Consider the following 21438-nt stretch of genomic DNA (forward strand, 5'->3'; position numbering starts at 1 on the left):
GCCCGGCTACCACCCGGCTACTGCCCCACTACCGCCCGGCTACAGCCCCGCTACCGCCCGGCTACCGCCCGGCTACCGCCCGGCTACCGCCCGGCTACCGCCCGGCTACCGCCCGGCTACCGCCTCGCTACCGCCCGGCTACTGCCCTGCTACCATCCCGCTACCGTCCCGCTACCGCCCGGCTACCGCCCGGCTACCGTCCCGCTGCCGCCTGGCTACCGCCCGGCTACCGCCCCACTACCGCCCGGCTACTGCCCCACTACCACCCAGCTACCGCCCCGCTACCATCCCACTACCGCCCAGATACCGCCCCGCTACCGCCCCGCTACCGCCCCACTACCACCCGGCTACCGCCTCACTACCGCCCGGCTACCGCCCCGCTACCGCCCCGCTACCGCCCGGCTACTGCCCTGGTACCGTCCGGCTACCGCCCGGCTACCGTCCCGCTACCGCCTGGCTACCACCCGGCTACCGCCCCACTACCGCCCGGCTACCACCCGGCTACTGCCCTACTACCGCCCAGCTACCGCCCTGCTACCGTCCCGCTACCGCCCCGCTACCGCCCCGCTAACGCCCCGCTACCGCCCCTCTGCCGCCCCGCTACCGCCCCGCTACCGCCCCGCTACCGCCGCGCTACCGCCGCGCTACCACCGCGCTACCGCTCCGCTACCGCCCTGCTACCGCCGCGCTACCGCCCCGCTACCGCCCTGCTACCGCCCCGCTACCGCCCCGCTACCGCCCGGCTACCGCCCGCTACCAAAAATAAATTATTATATCGAACTGGTCAGCACTATTCCTATTGTGACCAAGGTTCATAACTATCTCGCACATCTTCTTCCATGTTTTATTTCCATAAGTTAATGTTCATAACTTGGTGATTGACTTTGAATCCCACATTACTTTAAAAAAAATTAATTAATTATTTTCAATCTTAATATATGCTGCTTGCTGACCGCGCTCCGACCTGTGTGCGCGCGTGTGCTGCAGATAGACAACTTCGAGGTGCTGCACACGGAGATCGAGGAGATGGAGCCGGTGCAGGTGTTCAGCGGGTGGTTCCAGGTGGACCTTCGGCCCTTCAGGCAGGCCCTGCTGGACACTGTCCGCAGCTGGGGCAACATGTTCCGACAACACCTGGTGGACCGCGTCACCAGCAGGTAGCGCCGTCCTGCCCGGCTGTCATCCTGTCCTTACCGACACCCGTGCGCTCAACGGATGGGAGATGGACGAAAATAGTCACGTGTCACATACTTTTTCAAACCTGGCATTATTTTTTTTGACGTGATAACGTCTTATAAATCGACGATCGCCGGCTGCGCGCACGAAAAAAGCATGACTCATTGTCACGTTCCGCCTGAGCCGAGCGTCCAAGAACCAGCCAACCACACCGTGCGAGAAAATCTTCTATGATATCAAACAGGTTAAGGAGGGATTTTTTAAACTAATTATTGTTCGTGATTATATTTAAACAAATTATTTAAAATTAAATTTGCAAAAAACTGTAAATGATATTTGAAAATTAAAAAAAGTATGCAATTTTTCATCAATGTTTTCTTATGACGTTATCACGTAAAATTATCGTCCGTAAACCGACCATTACAGACATCCCCCTTTTTCCATAAGGTTGTGTGGCCATCCAGTCCATTGGCTTACTACGCTGGCGATAAACGAAATGCGAGAACTATGGATGTTCAATTCCTGATACCCACTCCAGAATTCAGGCCTTGCAGACACAAGACCAGTGTGACATGGAATGTGTGAACTGATTGGAAGTGTGAGAAACATGTCGATCACCATAGCCTAATGGAACTGGTTGTTGTTCTTTAGAGGCAGCTGTAGAGCTAATTGATTAGAAGTGACTATTATTCGGGCGGCTGGATATGATGATGATGAACATGTTGTGCAATTGGTCTAGCTCATTATGAATCCAAATTATTGTTGCTCTGAGGAATTATAATGATCGTCGGTATAAAATGTTTTTAATTTGTAACATTTAAAGTTTTTTAATGATGGGAAAAATAATACTTTGTATTGGCTGTACCATTATGTTTTTTGCAACACCTAAACCTGTTATTAACTATAATTATAATGTTCTTTATTGTCAGAAGCGTACACAAAATTTCATTTCACAACCACTTTGCATGCTGTTTACTTTTAAATTTTTATTTTTATTTTTTTAACAACAATGATAAATTTATTTTAGGATTACGCATATGCCCCTGTGTATAATTATCATTATTTTGACAGTAAAAAGGTTCAATATATATTACCGAAATGATCTGTTTTCATATTTAATTATTAGATCGATGTGAAGGGATAGTAAAAGTATATTTTGGTGCATCATGTTGGATTTGCTGAAGGTCCTTTTAAGGGTAGACATCTAGACTTTGTTAGCCACCGGACCAGAATGGTTTTATGAATCCACAGGCTGTCCGGGAGAGTGGTGAGAATGGCGTCTGCTATAGTCTGGGCCTTCCAGAGTGAGAGTTCCTGTCTGGGAGAGTGATGAGAATGGCGTGTGCTACAGTCTGGGCCTTCCAGAGTCAGAGTTATTGTCTGGGAGAGTGATGAGAATGGCGTGTGCTGTAGTCTGGGCCTTCCAGAGTCAGAGTTATTGTCTGGGAGAGTGATGAGAATGACGTGTGCTGTAGTCTGGGCCTTCCAGAGTCAGAGTTCCTGTCTGGGAGAGTGATGAGAATGGCATATGCTGTAGTCTGGGCCTTCCAGAGTCAGAGTTATTGTCTGGGAGAGTGATGAGAATGGCGTGTGCTGTAGTCTGGGCTTTCCAGAGTCAGAGTTATTGTCTGGGAGAGTGATGAGAATGGCATGTGCTGTAGTCTGGGCCTTCCAGAGTCAGAGTTCCTGTCTGGGAGTGTGATGAGAATGGCGTGTGCTGTAGTCTGGGCCTTCCAGAGTCAGAGTTCCTGTCTGGGAGTGTGATGAGAATGGCCTTCCAGAGTCAGAGTTCCTCAGCCGGGAGAGACTGGGGACTGGACTGGGGGGACCACGGTCGGGAGAGGAGGTGTTTGGTGTGTGCCGCAGCCTGTCGGACCTCGCCGAGTTCCTGCACGAGGCGGACGAGGGACTCCTCCAGCCGGTGGAGGAGGGCGACTACCAGCGGCTGGTGGACGTGATGGGCTTCCTGCTGAACGTGAAGGAGCGCCAGGCCGACACAGACGACATGTTCGAGCCGCTGCGCCAGACCATCGAGCTGCTCAAGTTCTACGACCAGGAGCTGCCCGAGGAAGTGAACGTGCTGCTGCAGGTGGGCGGAGCCATTTCCCTCTCGGGGACGCACCACAACGCCGAAATTCCAAATTGACCACAACGCCGACAGCTAGAAAACTGCTGTGTAACACAACGCCGATTTACCACAACGCCGAAAAATGTCATTGCAGGACTGCCACAAAGGTTATGTTAGGTTAGACTAGGTTAGATTAGACTAGGTTAGGTTATACTAGGTTAGGTTAGACTAGGTTAGGTTAGGCTAGGTTAGGTTAGGTTAGGCTAGGCTAGGATAGGCTAGGTTAAGTTAGGTTAGGTTATATTATGCTAGGTTAGGTTAGGTTAGGTAAGGTTAGGTTTGATTGTGGTATTTCGGCGTTATGGTACATTTAAGAAACACACACAAATTTATTCAGTTGTTATTTCGGCGTTGTGGTACACAGCAGTTTTCTAGCTGTCGGCGTTGTGGTCAATTTTGACATTCGGCGTTATGGTATTTCGGCGTTGTGGTAACGACCCTTCCCTCTCGACCTTCCTCAGATTAACACTGCACTCACCACTTAACATCTGGTTGAAACATAGTCTATGTCTTTTTTGTAACCATAGTCTAGATCAGCATTTTCCCAAAAATGTGCTCTTCGCAGCACTTGAGGCTCCACACTTGATATTAAAATTTAAAAAAGTTCAGAAGATCACTGATTAAAAAAAGGGGAGGATACCTCAATTAACTTTCTTCCTGATTGTTATTTTTCATGTCAGTCAAAGCCCATTATTTTTCTGACGACTGTAAGTGATTTTAAAATTGGAATTTGATACTGTATATGGTCACGAGACGTTTATTTTGAGATTCTACACACAAACATTCAAGGACATGAAAAAGCTTACCTTTAATGTTAGCTGGTAGGAATCAACTGACATCTTGTAACATCACGACTCATAAGATAGGCTACGGCTGTGTGCGGCAAAGACAGCGCACTTCCACGCAAAAAACCATAGACAAAAGTGGAGACTTCATTCAAACACAACACTTTATAGGGCTTCACAGGATACTGTTACTCCAAATAAAGGGCTCTGTGGCTGAAAATGTTTTGGAACAGTAAAAGAAGCCAAGGTCTCGGCGACGTGGGGCGGGGGGTTTGTTCCTCAGGAGCTGCCCGAACAGTGGAACAACACCAAGAAGCTGGCGATCCAGGTGAAGCAGCAAGTGGCGCCCTTGCAGGCCATCGAGGTGGCCAGCATCCGCAACAGGATCTCGGCCTTCGACTGCCGGCAGAACCAGTACCGCGACATGTTCAAGAAGTACCCCTTCTTCAGGTGCGTCCCGGGAGAGCAGCGCTCAGAAGTTGCCACGACCTTCACTCGTGCCGCCGACTGGCGGTCCCGTGACTGAACCTAGCGACTAGGAAGTAACGTGCAATAATTTGAATATGAGCTTGGTGCAGGAGGGCGCCAGGTTAGCCCGGATAGGGAGATGTTTTTTTTGTACCTACGTCAAACAAATTACAAAAAAAGAAAAAAATTGGTTGTCTGTAAAGTCGGTTTACGAACGATAGTTTAACGTGGACAACGTCATAACAAAACACTGATGAAATGATTGCATACTTTTATGAATAAAATTGAATCATTTTTATTTTAATAATAAAAGAATAAATACTTGAAATTTTACTAGTAATCAGATTTTTAAAATGCAAGAATAATTTACCTTTATTGCCGAAATTGTTGTTGTAATAAGCAATGAAAACCACATTAACATTTCACTTCACTTTATAAATAGTCGACGAAACAGTTCACGTGTAGATGACTTGTAATTAATTTTAAAAACTGGCGTTTAGCTATAAAGTTTAAATATAATTATGAACAAGTTTTTGTATTGATAAACTGTAATCAAATATCTATCATCAATTATATGAATCACCATATTTTTTTTTAGTCAATTGTAACATAACCTATGATTACTGCACTCGCCGAAAGCACAACGGGACAATGAGCGTAACGGGACACAGCGTAACGGAACAATGTGCGTAACGGGACACTTTTTCGTGCGTGCAGCCGGTGTTCTTCGATTTATTAGACGTCACGTCAAAAAAAATAGATTGATGCATTGCAACGCATGCTGGGCATTAGTTAGTTTCAAATGCAAAATTGCAGATGTTGATAGTAATGACTGCTGTGCTTGTAGTCTGGGCTACCTGGACCCCAGGGGTCGGTGTGGCTCGCCAAGCTCGGTGGTTGCACCTGTTGGTGAAGGCCCTCCCATCTAACGACACCCTTGACCGCTCCCTTCTCCGCATAGGTAGTTGATTTCTAAGTAAGTTGGGCGGCGAACTACCGAATGAAATGAACGTGGTGGATGGGGACAGAGACGTACAAAATACTTTTAAAAATGTATTTAAATACGAAATAAAATACAAAATACTTTTTAAAAAAGGTATTTAAGTACACAATTTAAAAAAAAGTATTTTGTGTTTTGTATCTGCATTTTAAATACAAGTATTTCAAATAAGTCCCAACTCTGGACGGGGGAAAGTAGATGGACGCAATATCCATCGACTTTGAAAAGTCATTCAATAGAGTGCCTCACAAGAGGCTACTGGAAAAGGTAGAGATGTTGGTGGAGGATGTGAAGGTGGTTAGTTGGGCAGGAGACTTCCTGAGGGATATAAGGCAGAGGGTAAGGAAAGGTCTGAAGGTCTGCTAATTACAAACAATTTTACAGACAATATTTGAAAATTTTATTTTCAAAACTTACTGGCTGTAAAAAAATAGTTGTTCACTTTAACATTCGTAGCAAAGATCATAGAGGTATGTAAGGAAGGAACGTGAAAACTGGCCCAGAGGCCATCAGTGAGTAGTCGCGAAGTGGCAGTGTTGCCGCGGCCGCAGGTTCGACTGCGAGGAGCCGCACGAGGCGCTGGACCACACGCACGCCGAGATCCACGCCTACGAGAGCGAGATGCTGCGGATACAGGAGTCGGCGTCGCTGTTCGAGGTGAACGTGCCCGACTTCAAGCACATCAAGCAGTGCCTCAAGGAGCTGCGCATGCTCAAGGTGAGCTCTCTCTGCCGCAGTCCGCAGTCCGCAGTCCGCAGTCCGCAGTCCGCAGTCCGCAGTCCGCAGTCCGCAGTCCGCAGTCCGCAGTCCGCAGTCCGCAGTCCGCAGTCCGCAGTCCGCAGTCCGCAGTCCGCAGTCCGCAGTCCGCAGTCCGCAGTCCGCAGTCCGCAGTCCGCAGTCCGCAGTCCGCAGTCCGCAGTCCGCAGTCCGCAGTCCGCAGTCCGCAGTCCGCAGTCCGCAGTCCGCAGTCCGCAGTCCGCAGTCCGCAGTCCGCAGTCCGCAGTCCGCAGTCCGCAGTCCGCAGTCCGCAGTCCGCAGTCCGCAGTCCGCAGTCCGCAGTCCGCAGTCCGCAGTCCGCAGTCCGCAGTCCGCAGTCCGCAGTCCGCAGTCCGCAGTCCGCAGTCCGCAGTCCGCAGTCCGCAGTCCGCAGTCCGCAGTCCGCAGTCCGCAGTCCGCAGTCCGCAGTCCGCAGTCCGCAGTCCGCAGTCCGCAGTCCGCAGTCCGCAGTCCGCAGTCCGCAGTCCGCAGTCCGCAGTCCGCAGTCCGCAGTCCGCAGTCCGCAGTCCGCAGTCCGCAGTCCGCAGTCCGCAGTCCGCAGTCCGCAGTCCGCAGTCCGCAGTCCGCAGTCCGCAGTCCGCAGTCCGCAGTCCGCAGTCCGCAGTCCGCAGTCCGCAGTCCGCAGTCCGCAGTCCGCAGTCCGCAGTCCGCAGTCCGCAGTCCGCAGTCCGCAGTCCGCAGTCCGCAGTCCGCAGTCCGCAGTCCGCAGTCCGCAGTCCGCAGTCCGCAGTCCGCAGTCCGCAGTCCGCAGTCCGCAGTCCGCAGTCCGCAGTCCGCAGTCCGCAGTCCGCAGTCCGCAGTCCGCAGTCCGCAGTCCGCAGTCCGCAGTCCGCAGTCCGCAGTCCGCAGTCCGCAGTCCGCAGTCCGCAGTCCGCAGTCCGCAGTCCGCAGTCCGCAGTCCGCAGTCCGCAGTCCGCAGTCCGCAGTCCGCAGTCCGCAGTCCGCAGTCCGCAGTCCGCAGTCCGCAGTCCGCAGTCCGCAGTCCGCAGTCCGCAGTCCGCAGTCCGCAGTCCGCAGTCCGCAGTCCGCAGTCCGCAGTCCGCAGTCCGCAGTCCGCAGTCCGCAGTCCGCAGTCCGCAGTCCGCAGTCCGCAGTCCGCAGTCCGCAGTCCGCAGTCCGCAGTCCGCAGTCCGCAGTCCGCAGTCCGCAGTCCGCAGTCCGCAGTCCGCAGTCCGCAGTCCGCAGTCCGCAGTCCGCAGTCCGCAGTCCGCAGTCCGCAGTCCGCAGTCCGCAGTCCGCAGTCCGCAGTCCGCAGTCCGCAGTCCGCAGTCCGCAGTCCGCAGTCCGCAGTCCGCAGTCCGCAGTCCGCAGTCCGCAGTCCGCAGTCCGCAGTCCGCAGTCCGCAGTCCGCAGTCCGCAGTCCGCAGTCCGCAGTCCGCAGTCCGCAGTCCGCAGTCCGCAGTCCGCAGTCCGCAGTCCGCAGTCCGCAGTCCGCAGTCCGCAGTCCGCAGTCCGCAGTCCGCAGTCCGCAGTCCGCAGTCCGCAGTCCGCAGTCCGCAGTCCGCAGTCCGCAGTCCGCAGTCCGCAGTCCGCAGTCCGCAGTCCGCAGTCCGCAGTCCGCAGTCCGCAGTCCGCAGTCCGCAGTCCGCAGTCCGCAGTCCGCAGTCCGCAGTCCGCAGTCCGCAGTCCGCAGTCCGCAGTCCGCAGTCCGCAGTCCGCAGTCCGCAGTCCGCAGTCCGCAGTCCGCAGTCCGCAGTCCGCAGTCCGCAGTCCGCAGTCCGCAGTCCGCAGTCCGCAGTCCGCAGTCCGCAGTCCGCAGTCCGCAGTCCGCAGTCCGCAGTCCGCAGTCCGCAGTCCGCAGTCCGCAGTCCGCAGTCCGCAGTCCGCAGTCCGCAGTCCGCAGTCCGCAGTCCGCAGTCCGCAGTCCGCAGTCCGCAGTCCGCAGTCCGCAGTCCGCAGTCCGCAGTCCACAGGCAGCACCTGTTGTTCGCCATGCTCCAACTGCCTCTGTTGTTCACCATGTTCGATCAACCGCTTTTTCTCTCAATGTTTCATCTTTCTCTGTATTTCACCTAGCTCTACCGATGACTGTTTTGTGCCATGCTTTGCCAGCCTCTGTTGTTAGACATGTTTCACATTCCTCTGTTGTTGGTCATGTTCCACTTTCTCTGCTGTTCATCATGTTCCACTTGCCTTTGTTGTTCACCATGTTCTACCAACCGCTTTTGCTCTCTATGTTTCATCTGTCTCTGTTTTTCACCTAGCTCTACCTACCGATGACTGTTTTGTGCCATGCTTTGCCAGCCTCTGTTGTTAGACATGTTTCACATTCCTCTGTTGTTGGTCATGTTCCACCTGCCTCTGTTGTTCATCATATTCCACTTGCCTTTGTTGTTCACCATATTCTACCAACCGCTTTTGCTCTCTATGTTTCATCTGTCTCTGTATTTCACTTAGCTCTACCGATGACTGTTTTGTGTCATGCTTTGCCAGCCTCTGTTGTTAGCCATTTTTCACATTCCTCTGTTGTTGGTCTTGTTCCCCATTTCTCTGTTGTTCAACATATTCCACTTGCCTTTGTTGTTCACCATGTTCTACCAACCCATTTTGCATGCTGTGTTTCATCTATCTCTGTATTTCACCTAACTCCACTTGGGACTGTTTTGTGCCATGCTCTGGCAGCCTCTGTGGTTGGCCGTGTTCAGTCGGACGGCTCTCACTGCTCGTGTTCGCAGCAACTGTGGGACTACGTGGCCATCGTGCAGACGAGTGTGGAGGACTGGAAGACCACCCCCTGGAGGAAGATAGACGTGGAGAACATGGACATCGAGTGCAAGAAGTTCGCGAAGGAGATCCGAGGTGAGGCAGCAAACTCCCCCGAGCGCCCGCCTTCTCGCCACTGCCGAAGTCCTGGCTGACAAGCTGGTCTGCAACATTTCATACTAACACCGTCGAACGTGCACAAGCGATGGTGTAATGATTTTTCACTAATACATATTTAACGAACATATTTTATTAACTGGAAACAAATATTTTTCATCCTACTAGAATATTTGAAGCATTGAAGTTATAGATTTTACAATTCTTTTGCATAACGATAATTTTTTTGCTAAGATAATTATAGGTTTATTTACTCTCATGATGTTGGTTCAATAAATGTGAAATAAATAGACTACATATAAAGTTAATATTGCAAATATCTTATAAAGAAAGTGGAATCAGGTATTTATTATATAGAGTATCCATATTCGTGAAAAAATATAAAAGGTGAATAATTATCGTATTTTTTAAAAATTCATTTCTATTGACAGTTAACATTTTAAAACAAATAAAATCATTTTAATTTATGAATGCTTTCCTGAAGGTGAAAGAGGCATACATCTGTTGTATTTCCAGACTCACAATCTTTAAGGGACTGTACCGTTATATGTTTGAACAAAATATGTAAAGGCCAAACACAAAGCACTGCACTTACATAAGTGAGGAAAAAGTTTATATGTTATTTAATTGTTTTTAACTTCTACGGAATCATTTTCCTTCAATCGACGTAAAGTGCATAGGATAGTACCTATTATTGAACACCGGAAGATATTCACGCTAATTATTGTGATCTCGAAGCCTTGTGCATTGTAACGTTGTCGGCTCGTCACGGGCACGTGTGTGCAGCCATGGACAAGGAGATGCGGCTATGGGACACATACGTGACGCTCGAGGCGTCGGTGAAGAACATGCTGACGTCTCTGCGCGCGGTCGGAGAGCTGCAGAACTCTGCGATCCGAGAGCGCCACTGGCACCAGCTCATGAAGTCCACCAAGGTGCGGCGGCCCGGCCTCGCGGGGTAACTGGTAAACCTGGCTGCCTGCAGTGGCTTGGGGCTTCCCCATGCCTCGTGGGGTAGCTGGTACACCCGGCTGCCTGCAGTGGCTTGGGGCTTCCCCATGCCTCGCGGGGTAGCTGGTACACCCGGCTGCCTGCAGTGGCTTGGGGCTTCCCCATGCCTCGCGGGGTAGCTGGTACACCCGGCTGCCTGCAGTGGCTTGGGGCTTCCCCATGCCTCGTGGGGTAGCTGGTACACCCGGCTGCCTGCAGTGGCTTGGGACTTCCCCATGCCTCGCGGGGTAGCTGGTACACCCGGCTGCCTGCAGTGGCTTGGGGTTTCCCCATGCCTCGTGGGGTAGCTGGTACACCCGGCTGCCTGCAGTGGCTTGGGGCTTCCCCATGCCTCGCGGGGTAGCTGGTACACCCGGCTGCCTGCAGTGGCTTGGGGTTTCCCCATGCCTCGTGGGGTAGCTGGTACACCCGGCTGCCTGCAGTGGCTTGGGGCTTCCCCATGCCTCGCGGGGTAGCTGGTACACCCGGCTGCCTGCAGTGGCTTGGGGCTTCCCCATGCCTCGCGGGGTAGCTGGTACACCCGGCTGCCTGCAGTGGCTCGGGGCTTCCCCATGCCTCGTGGGGTAGCTGGTACACCCGGCTGCCTGCAGTGGCTTGGGGCTTCCCCATGCCTCGCGGGGTAGCTGGTACACCCGGCTGCCTGCAGTGGCTTGGGGCTTCCCCATGCATCGTGGGGTAGCTGGTACACCCGGCTGCCTGCAGTGGCTCGGGGCTTCCCCATGCCTTGCGGGGTAGCTGGTACACCCGGCTGCCTGCAGTGTCTTGGGGCTTCCCCATGCCTCGCGGGGTAGCTGGTACACCCGGCTGCCTGCAGTGGCTCGGGGCTTCCCCATGCCTCGTGGGGTAGCTGGTACACCCGGCTGCCTGCAGTGGCTTGGGGCTTCCCCATGCCTCGTGGGGTAGCTGGTACACCCGGCTGCCTGCAGTGGCTTGGGGCTTCCCCATGCCTCGCGGGGTAGCTGGTACACCCAGCTGCCTGCAGTGGCTAGGGGCTTCCCCATGCCTCGCGGGGTAGCTGGTACACCCGGCTGCCTACAGCGGCCTACGAGATTCCCGAAACAGCGTCACTCCCTATTGTCAGCTGTTGAGGGACCACCTCTAATCCAGTCCACTCTACGGCTGCTCCATCTTCACGCGTTGATTTTGTCATTTCATTTTCTCCTCATTACTATTAATAACGGAACGTTCGTGTAAACTTATTCCAATAGCTTTTGGCATGTGTTGTTTGGTTACAGATTTTCTGCATAAATATATTTTAATAAACATTACACAAATAATCACATAACTGAAAAATACACTTGGTTTTTCCTAAGGCTATGGGATAATGTTAAGAAAATAACTGGTCAGAAAGTTTGTGGTGATAATGAAATGCAAGAATGCTTTAATTTAAATTTACTGGCCTCAAGCACAAAAAGACGAGAACCAAAACAACCTACTACTGAGTCTGAAGGGTCGATATTATTAATTATGTTCAACCTTCACGGAAGGTGCAATATTATAAGCATACATACCTAGTATTTTTTTTTGTAATTAAGTTTTTCAAGATGTTTCCGCTTATGGCTGTTTTATAGGTATATATATTTTTTAAATTAAGAAATTGTTCGTACTAAAATTTCTGCCTGACTATTTGCAAAAAAAAAATATCAATTCAAGCTTTGACATATCCTCAAGAAACTCACTCTCTTGAGGGATAATGTGAATGATAAAAATAAAAAAAACTTTCTTGGCTTATTTTAATTCTAACGATTTGGCACAAACGACAGGCGCTGTATATTGCAAGATGCAGTCATCAAAGACTTTGTAACATGTACTTAGAGTATTCTTTTTGGCTACAAGCTTCTGACCCCTCAACTTAAAAAAATAATAATAACACTTTGAATTTACAGAATCATAAGAATCATACCGAAACATTTTATTTGCATTTTTCAACTTAACAATTGGATTCCCTCTAGCCATAAAATTGTGCAAATATGAATGACAAATTTATAGTTAAACTTTTATGTTGGTTATAAATAAATAACTCATAGTATTAAGACAAATGTTCCTTTCGTTATTAATAATTTATAACTTATTAAATTTTAGCTTGAAGATAAATGTCTGTTATTTTAATGTGTGTATTTATGGAATTTTGGATTATTATAATACATAGGTATTTCAAAAGCCTTTCTTAGATTGGAATTGGCTAGTCAGTTTTCTATACAATTAATTTATATTCATATAAGCCTTATTACCTTCATTTTTGAGGTAAACCACAAAAAAACAAAATCAATCAAATGCCACAAGTTTTACTAATAGTAAGATTATTTAATATCATGGATATAAATTAAATTATTAAAGGTAAGTGATCACTATATACATAATGTGATGTCTTGGTTATTAAACTTTACAAAATAAACAAATCATTTAGATAATTGTCAATTATTTTAAAGAAGTGAGTCAGTCAGTAGTTAGCTGAACTCAAAACTGGGTGACTTAATGTTCACAGCATAATAATTATTCTAAAATCATTAAATTTATTGTAAAATGAGTCATATTAAAGTAAAATTGTGCATATATGTATATATTTACTAAATAGCTACTACATTTAGTAGTCTCGTCTCTCATCAAATTATGTGTGTAAAATTTACGACAGTCAAATTGGATAAATTCCACACATTGTTTTGTTTTTCCAGATTATTTAAACTCTATATATATATATATTTGTTTATAAATAACTAATCATTCCTTTCTTCTAAATGTTTAAGAAAAAAATTTCACTTGTACATAGTAAACTTCATTTTTCGCTGTAATATATCAAGCTTTCGATGTTAGCTTTTCTCCTAAGTGGTTATAATAAGCTTTTGAATTAAACTAAGTTTTATGTGTACATAACATTTAAATGCAGAGTTTACATTAAATAAAAATTAAGTCATGTTGTTACTGTAAGTTGCAAAATTGCTCGGAATGAACGTTTCATTGCTTTAAATGTTAGTCATTTGTGTGATTATACTGCTGTATCTATAGCTTTATAGAACTTAAATGTGTAATTTACATACCTCCGAAAAGTAATAAAACTAACAGTTCCGAAAATGTGAGTTCACCCCCCCCCCCCCCACACTTATTGTCTGGATGGTGGCTTGAAATTCGTACTCTGAAACAAAAACCATTGTCACACTCAGAATTTGGAGCTTTGTTGATTTACTACAATCACCTCTCGAACCACATGCCAAGAAACACAAATGTTCTTCATAATTTATTACTTATTTTATTTATGGTACTGTTCTTAGGATCCCTTCTGATGCATTGTAAGAATTTCTAAACAAACAAGGCAAAGTTTGACATTTTTAGAAAAACCATACTTGTTATCAGAACATGGTTTATGAAATACATACGTTGAAGAATAGGGCTGTAGCTAAACTAAATCCTCGAAATCAGACGTTTTTTTTTCTTCTTTCGAACAACCTAAAAATTATGGCAACTATTGTTCCTATTGTACGCGGGCCAAAAAATGTAAGTAAATACTGAAATTAAAACAAAAATTGATTTATGAACAGACTTCAAATACAACTTAATGCACCTCAACATGAGGCTTGATAAAACATGTTCTGTAAATGCCGATGGCGAATTAAGATCCCTTGATTTCTTTCCCTGAATAGTTTAAACCTGGAACTTGCTAGATACTATTTCTTGGAGGTACTGTTGTAAGTGGGAAGCTGACAACTTTGCACTGATTGAATAGTGATGTGATGACAAGCTTCAGTGAGAATCATTTTCACGCCCGAGGAGTTGGTGTTACTTTTTTTTTCTTCATTCGTCGCTCAATGAGCACACAGAATTCTCATACGCAGTCGCATATTCCATGTTTAACTAGCATGAATGATGGCCAATGTTCAGTGAGTATTGAATTAAAAGGTCTGCGCTGCCAGTTTTTTTTTTTTACCCGCGATTAGGCACAGCTTGCATGAAGTCATCCCCTGATTCAAATGTCATCCGCCCCTTTCTACGTACAGTGACACAACGTAAGAACATGCAAAATGTTTTTGACGTGACAACGTCTAATACATCGATGAACGCCGGCTGCACGCACGAAAAAGTGTCCCGTAACGCACATTGTCCCGTTACGCTGTGTCCCGTTACGCTCATTGTACGCTTGCGCCGCATCTATCTCTCTTCCACTCGATTGGAACAAACATCGATTTGACTTTTTCAAGGCACATTAAACTTGAAACACTCCCATTCGTTTCCTACTTTTCCTATCATCGTCCTATCCTTAACAGAATAACACACATTGGAAGAAGTTAAATAGCAAACATGTATAAAAGTTATAGTTAAAATAATCTCTTCGTTAAAGTAATAAACATATTTGAATTAATGAGTGCAAATAAAAGTAAATTTATCAATTAAATTGTAGATTTCATTTCATTCCTTCTTTGTATCTATACGAAGTAGTGATAATTCAATAAAATTGATTCAATTTTATTCATAAAAGTACGAAATCATTTCATCAATGTTTTGTTATGACGTCACGTTAAACTATCGTCCGTAAACCGACTTTACAGACAACCAATTTTTTTACGTTAGATGCGGGCGCGACTTATTCAGACGCAGACAGGATGCACGTGGAAGTTGTCAGGCTCCCGCGAGAGCGCTACTGGTGTTCCTGAATTAACTGGACTGCATCGCCCTGTGTTTGCACGCTGCAGAGTCTAGCTGCACTGCCGCCTGAATACACCGTAAGTAACCGCGCTTGCTGCCGAGTGCGACGTCACGATAGTGGTCACCGAAGGCTAGGGGCATGCAGATTTCGCGAAAATATTTCCAGACTATATGAAAGTTAAAAAAACTATAGCATCGTCTGTGTTTCGTGATTGGGCGAGTTTCTCCCAGGTACATACCGATTGTAACATCACCAATATCAGTGATTCAGTGCGGAAGCAAACGCGTCCTGAGTGGCTCGGTCAGATAAGGCAACGACTTCTCTCGCGGACGGCCGCCAATCACATGGAAGAATCCACAGGTGGGGGTATACCTTGTTGCAGTCTAATATGTGTTCGAATCTTTTCGCGAAAAATGCCTGCCCCTGCCGAAGGCTCATTTAACTATTTTACAAACAAAAAATACCCTCAAGGGAGTGCCTCCCATTTCAGCTCATGATTTTATATTTATATTAATCACTGATCAACTTTTAGACTTTTTAAATTGTTTAACTTTCACGAAATGAAAAAAAATATATACAGCCCATACTTTTAGCATTATTAGCTGCCAAAGTTACGTTTTTAACGTTTTTGGGTTTTACAAATAAGGATAATTTAATTTATTGCAGAACTGAAACTTTTTAGGTTTAACTGCAATGCCACTGGCTACTTCATGATATGGTTTGCATTTATATAAAAAAAAACTCATTTCATGTTTATTGGCTGTCAAAATCGTAACAAATTTGAGAATTTTGAAATGCCAGGTAAAATTAATTAATATTTTCTGGAACAAATTCAAACCATTTCTTGAATAGCCAGTGACATTGCAGTTAAACCTCAAAAGTTTCAGTTCTTCAATAAATTAAATTCCCCTTATTTGTACAACCCAAAAACGTTAAAGATGTAACTTTGGCAGCTAATTATACAACAAGTATGTGCTGTATATATTTTTCATTTCTTGAAAGTTAACAATTGTAAATGTCTACAACTTTATCTTTTATAACTGTAAATATAAAATCTTCACTTGAAATAGGAGGCATCCCCTTAATAACAAAATTCACAATAATATATTTTTTTAAAAACTTAAATTTTATATGAAATATTTTTTTTTCAACTTCATATTCGCAAAGAAATAACACACCGAAACAATTATTTCGGGCGCAACATATTTTGTTATAGCTCTTGTTTTGTCGTGAAATGAAAAAGAATTATTATATAACCGTATAATGGTTTGTAATTAATTGCTTGCTTTTTAAAAATTGTTCTTGTACATGTTAACTATATGTTTTGGAGATATGTCATTAGTTTCACATAGCACAGTTGTAGGTATAAATGTATTCTGTACATATCTAAAAAAAAATATTTTTGATGCAGCAAATTCAGTTTGCATAGAAAATACCTGTGCTAACTTAATTCACTCTTCATTTGTCAGGTATGTACAAACAAACCAGCACAACCCTTAAAAAAATTACGTGTTAAATTTTTTTATAATTCTAAAATGTTAACCTGGTTATGTTGTATTGTTTTAAGATAGTTCACAAATTTATACTATATTTTAAAAACTTTAAAATGAAACATGAGAGTTAATCAATTTTTTATCGTCCTTAAGATTTTAACTCATATTGGTCGGTCAATGTGCCAGTCTTATACCTTTAAGTGGATTGTAGTACTGTGATTAACAGATGCACAGTATTATTATTTAGTGTGTGTGATTCGAACCAATATCGTAACAACTGTGTGAGTAAAAACAAATGCTATGTTGTTGACCGTTTGTTCACGCGGCACTTAAGAATATCGTTATTTCGGACTGCGTAAAATAATATTAAGCTATAAAATGAAATATCAAAATCAAAGAGATTATAAAGTGCATTTACGTCCATTTGATTGATTGATTTATTCATCGTCTTTATTGGTGGCGAAGTTAAGGCGGTACGCCTTTTATTAGATTTAACTACTTTTCTGCAATTACATAAAATAGTGGAATATTAAAAATTAGGCATTATACAGGCAGATGTTGACTAAATATTTAGAGAACAAATTAAAATTTTAACTTAATGTTCAAATATTAACTATTACAATAGATTCAACCATAACTAATTTAAAGTAATTAAAAATTAAGCATAGACATTAATAAAAAGGAAAGTGATTAAACATACAGCAAATAGTATAAAAAAAAAGGCGCTACTACATTAAAACCAGTCACTCGCACATTCACACACAGATTCAAGCAATAGGGTAGCGGCAAAGTGATCATGGTAAGCAGTTGTTACAAAGATGTTTTTTTTTCAGCCTGTACTTAAAGGAAGCTAGATTTTTTGTTTGCCTTGTCGCTTGGTCTAATTTATTCCAGAGCCTGCTACTCACGGTTGCATAGAGACAGAGATAGAGATGAAAACTACATTCTTCCCGAGATGGACCCTTTCAGGAACTGACGTGAAGTGATGGAAGGGATTTAACGTAGTGTATTGGACGTGCATCATTGCTGGAGTGTACAAGACGTTGCCTGCCCTGATGAAGCGACAGAAGAGGTTCCAGGGGCAGCCTTTGAGGTTGTTATATCTCCTGTAGCAGCTCGTCAAGAGATGCCAAAGGAGAAATCGGTTAGGTTTACTTGCGAACAAACTTAAACAGTTTAGTGTAATACACTTTTTTATTAGAACAAGATTTACCGATGACATAAACGTAAACTTGGCACTTAAGGTAGCCGTGATCAGCCGTCGCGAAGTATCGCTTAACAGGATACGGCTTGCAAGACTCTGTAAACAGAACGAGTGTTTATAAATACTAAACAAACGATAAATACACAAACCCTCTTCCTGATTATATTCTGAAGACTGACCTATAACTAAGAAACAGCTCTCCTCACTCAAAACACACAACATGAACAGAGCTGTAACTAGTTATCTGCGCACTCGGACTATATACGTCCCGGGCGCGCGTCGACGCTGGAGTCTGTGAGGTGTTCCTGCGCAGGTGCGGTTCGTCATGGATGAGAGCATCACACTGGCCGAGCTGCTCGAGCTCAACCTCCACGAGTGCGAGGAGGAGGTGAAGAACATCGTCGATAAGGGTGAGAGTCCCGTCCCCCTCTGCCCCTGTCCCCGCCTCCGGCACCGCCTGGGAATGTGTCGTTTTGCCTAAAGGCGTTTTGCCTAAAGGTGATTTGCCTAAAGGTGATTTGCCTAAAGGCGTTTTGCCTAATTTAAGGCAAAACGCCGTTTAGCAAAACGCTGTTAGGCAAAACGCCGTTTGGCAAAACTCTGTTAGGCATAACACCGTTAGGGAAAACGCCGTTAGGCTAATCGCCATTAGGCGATTCGCTGTTAGGCAAAACGCCATTAGGCAATTCGGCGTTAGGCAAAACACAGTTAGCCATATCGCGGTTAGGCAAATCGCCGTTAGGCAAATCACCTTTAGGCAAATCACCTTTAGGCAAATCACCTTTAGGCAAAACGCCGCTAGGCAATTCGATGTTAGGCAAAACGCCTTTAGGCGAAATCACTTTAGGCAAATCGCCGTAACGAATTCATGTTTAGGCAAACCACCTTTAGGCAAATCGCCATTTACTCGCAGACCTTAACACCGAGTAGCCGTACAAGTGGTTCCCAGTAAACCGTACATCGTCATGGAAACAATCATATATTTTAAACTGAAATGTTCTGTCCTTATCATTTGAGTGAGTTCCCTACATACTAGATTTAACAAAACTTAAAAAAATAAAATTGAATAATCGAAACAACGCACTAGCTGGAATGTCAAATTAGTACACTAAATGATATGTATAAACAAGTGTTTTCACACTGTTCGAACATACAGTTTTAACTTACTAGGCTACTCTTTCAAAATTAGCTAGTTATTTTCCAATTACCAGCTGAGGGACATCGTGAAGATATTTATAATCGGCTAACAGATTTTTGGGTACTTACAGCAAATCCATCTTTTTGTCTTATTGATTATCGGGCATAAATTCTATATGTAAGATAACAAATACCATTTTTTAATCTTTGTGAAACTAAAATGTTTTCATATTAAGAAATATATTTTCTAAAAGACAGTCTATCTGATTGTGTACACCTGGCAATCACAAAGTGTGATCCCATGCAATTCTGAACAGACTTATTTCCAGTTTAAAAATTCGTGAGTGCCCGGTGAACCACCGCATGGTGAGGTATGGTGGGTGCTTGCAGCGGTCAAGGAGATGTCGATGGAGAAGACCCTGAGGGAACTTCACTCCACGTGGTCCAGGATGGAGTTTGAGCAGGAGCCCCATCCCCGCACCGGCTGCCAGCTGCTCAAGGCCAGCGAGGAGCTCATCGAGACCTTGGAGGACAACCAGGTGTGCGCTCCACCCAGGTCCAGCCCAGTTACATTCCTCACTGTGTCTCCAAGGACTTTGAGGACAATGATTATCATTTCCGAGCACTGGATGTCTTAAGAACAGATAGGTTAGTCATGGACGTGGATCCACGGAAAGAAGATGGCTTGGGGACCGGGGACTCCGGAAATTAAAAAAAATTATCCCATACTTTGGAGGCAATCGTAAACGGTGAAATGGGAATGACGTAACTAAAAATAGCAACGAAACTATGTTTAAAGGAAAAAATTCTGAATGCTATAAACTTTTCCACTTATTGCATGTTTAGAGAGGTAATTTGTGTCTGATATCCCCATGCGCAAAACTTTTGGGCCGCAGATTCCGTTGTAAATTCCTACAATTTGTGCCCTTGGTAGGTTCAAGTTAACTGTAGTTCCTAATCGCCTAAATTCCTCATTTTATGGCCGAATGTGATCCACAAATACTGACCGGCTTATAGAAATATTGAAAGACAATAAGTGGTGAAACTTATCCTAGGGATGAACTTCCTACATCCCTCATTCTTTACTGATTATAATTGCTTATTAATGAGTTGCTCGTAATGCTTCTGAGTGAAGTTTCTTAAGGAATATGTGAGCATCATTTCAAGTTACTAAAGAAATTATAGAAACATGTGAGTTCAGCCAGTTTCCTGTCCTTCTTACTCTTATGCCATTTGTTTGACCTACATTATATTCAGCTTAATCGCTAACATTTTTGATGAGCCTGATTTTATAACATTGAGAAGCTCATAAAGGCGATGATTGTCAACATGAATGTCCGTGCCTCTCCCACTACTTAAACTGTGAGCTTCACGTTCAGGATCCATAAGCACTTGTAACAACAATTGTTTAGCATTCCTGCCTTTAACTCTTCTGCACAAACTATTTCACCTCTTTCTTCTACTTGTACAAGTGTGTCTTTCTCTTGTTCTCTTCATTTTTTAGCGCGTGCATTGATCCTGTAGTGAATGTGAAAATGTCATTGAAGGTGCTAAAGAGAGAAAAACCACGTAATGGTAAAATAAACAAGCATGTTTAGAAAGATCTTGAATTTTTTTTTCAGAACATGCAGGGTTATACAGTTGCTTGCCTTGTATGAAACTAGCGTCGTGAGGGCTTCATCGCTGGTTTCAGCATTTTAATGCTGTCCCTTTTTTTGAAAAACCTCCCAACGTGCTGATCAGTGTGGAAACTCCACTCCCACCGTCAACTGTGGCGCGAGCTGTGAGAGTGCAAACACATGGGTCTCGTGTGATGACGTGTGTGTGCGGACGGACGAAGAGGCGGTGGCGGTGACGTGGGTCGGCGCCGTGTCCCCCAGGTGCAGCTGCAGAACCTGATCACCTCCAAGTTCATCGCCCACTTCCTGGGGGAAGTGTCGGGCTGGCAGTCGAAGCTGTCCATCGCCGACCAGGTCATCACCATGTGGTTCGAGGTGCAGCGCACGTGGATGCACCTCGAGTCGATCTTTATGAGCTCCGAGGACATCCGCAAGCAGCTGCCCAGCGACTCGGATCGGTTCGACAGGATCGACACTGAGTTCAAGGTCAGCGACGCCGCGTGTTCGGATCCACTGAGCATTCCCTCGTTGACCCCCTAAAAGGCATACATGTGCATTCACATATGTGCTCTTCACTGCACAGTCCAAAATATTGTATTTATTTTCTGTTTTGTTACTTTGTTGGTCTGTGTACCTTTTGTTTTTTGTCTCATCCAGAATTATGTTGTATTTATCACATGTTCCTAGTGGTTCGAGCTTTTGTTTGCGCATTATTTTTTTATAATCTTATTTCTGTGAGTTTTCTGTATTTTTTTGTGAAGTGTTTAATGTATCGTTTAGCTAAATTTTTTTGAAAAAAAAAATCTTGTATTTATTTTATGTCTATACATTCATTGATGTTTACTTTTTTTGAGAGGGAGATGATTTTCAACAATTTCCTACATTAGTGCACAGGAACATTTTCCCATTTTTCAGATAATATAAATTTTTTGCTCATATCAATTACAGTACTTTGCTCAATATATATATATTTTTTAAGAGCTAGAAGTAAGTTAAGTTTAGGTGCAGGTTTTACAGCATGTTAATAATGTTCGCAGGCTTTCATGGCCATTGTCTGAAGTAGCTTGGCTTATGGGTTGTAGCCATGTCCTTGGCAACTTGACAGAATGCTGTAAAAAAATATTTATTTATAAATAACAAGAGCATCTGCTGACACAGACATAAAAATACGATCTTAACTTTAT

General features: G+C 45.0%; 1 protein-coding gene across 1 annotated transcript in view; it reads left to right on the plus strand.

Annotated features, from left to right (window-relative positions):
• Positions 1-21438, plus strand: part of LOC134536258 (dynein beta chain, ciliary) — a 124964-nt gene that overhangs the window by 33246 nt on the left and 70280 nt on the right. Inside the window, 10 exon segments of the mRNA XM_063375967.1 lie at positions 988-1157; positions 3043-3265; positions 4373-4539; positions 6109-6274; positions 9010-9133; positions 9941-10089; positions 14848-14877; positions 17812-17908; positions 19026-19174; positions 20516-20740. Coding sequence (XP_063232037.1) covers positions 988-1157; positions 3043-3265; positions 4373-4539; positions 6109-6274; positions 9010-9133; positions 9941-10089; positions 14848-14877; positions 17812-17908; positions 19026-19174; positions 20516-20740 — 1500 coding nt within the window.

The sequence above is a fragment of the Bacillus rossius genome, chromosome 10 (assembly GCF_032445375.1).
Source record: "Bacillus rossius redtenbacheri isolate Brsri chromosome 10, Brsri_v3, whole genome shotgun sequence".
Classification (NCBI taxonomy): Eukaryota; Metazoa; Arthropoda; class Insecta; order Phasmatodea; family Bacillidae; genus Bacillus; species Bacillus rossius.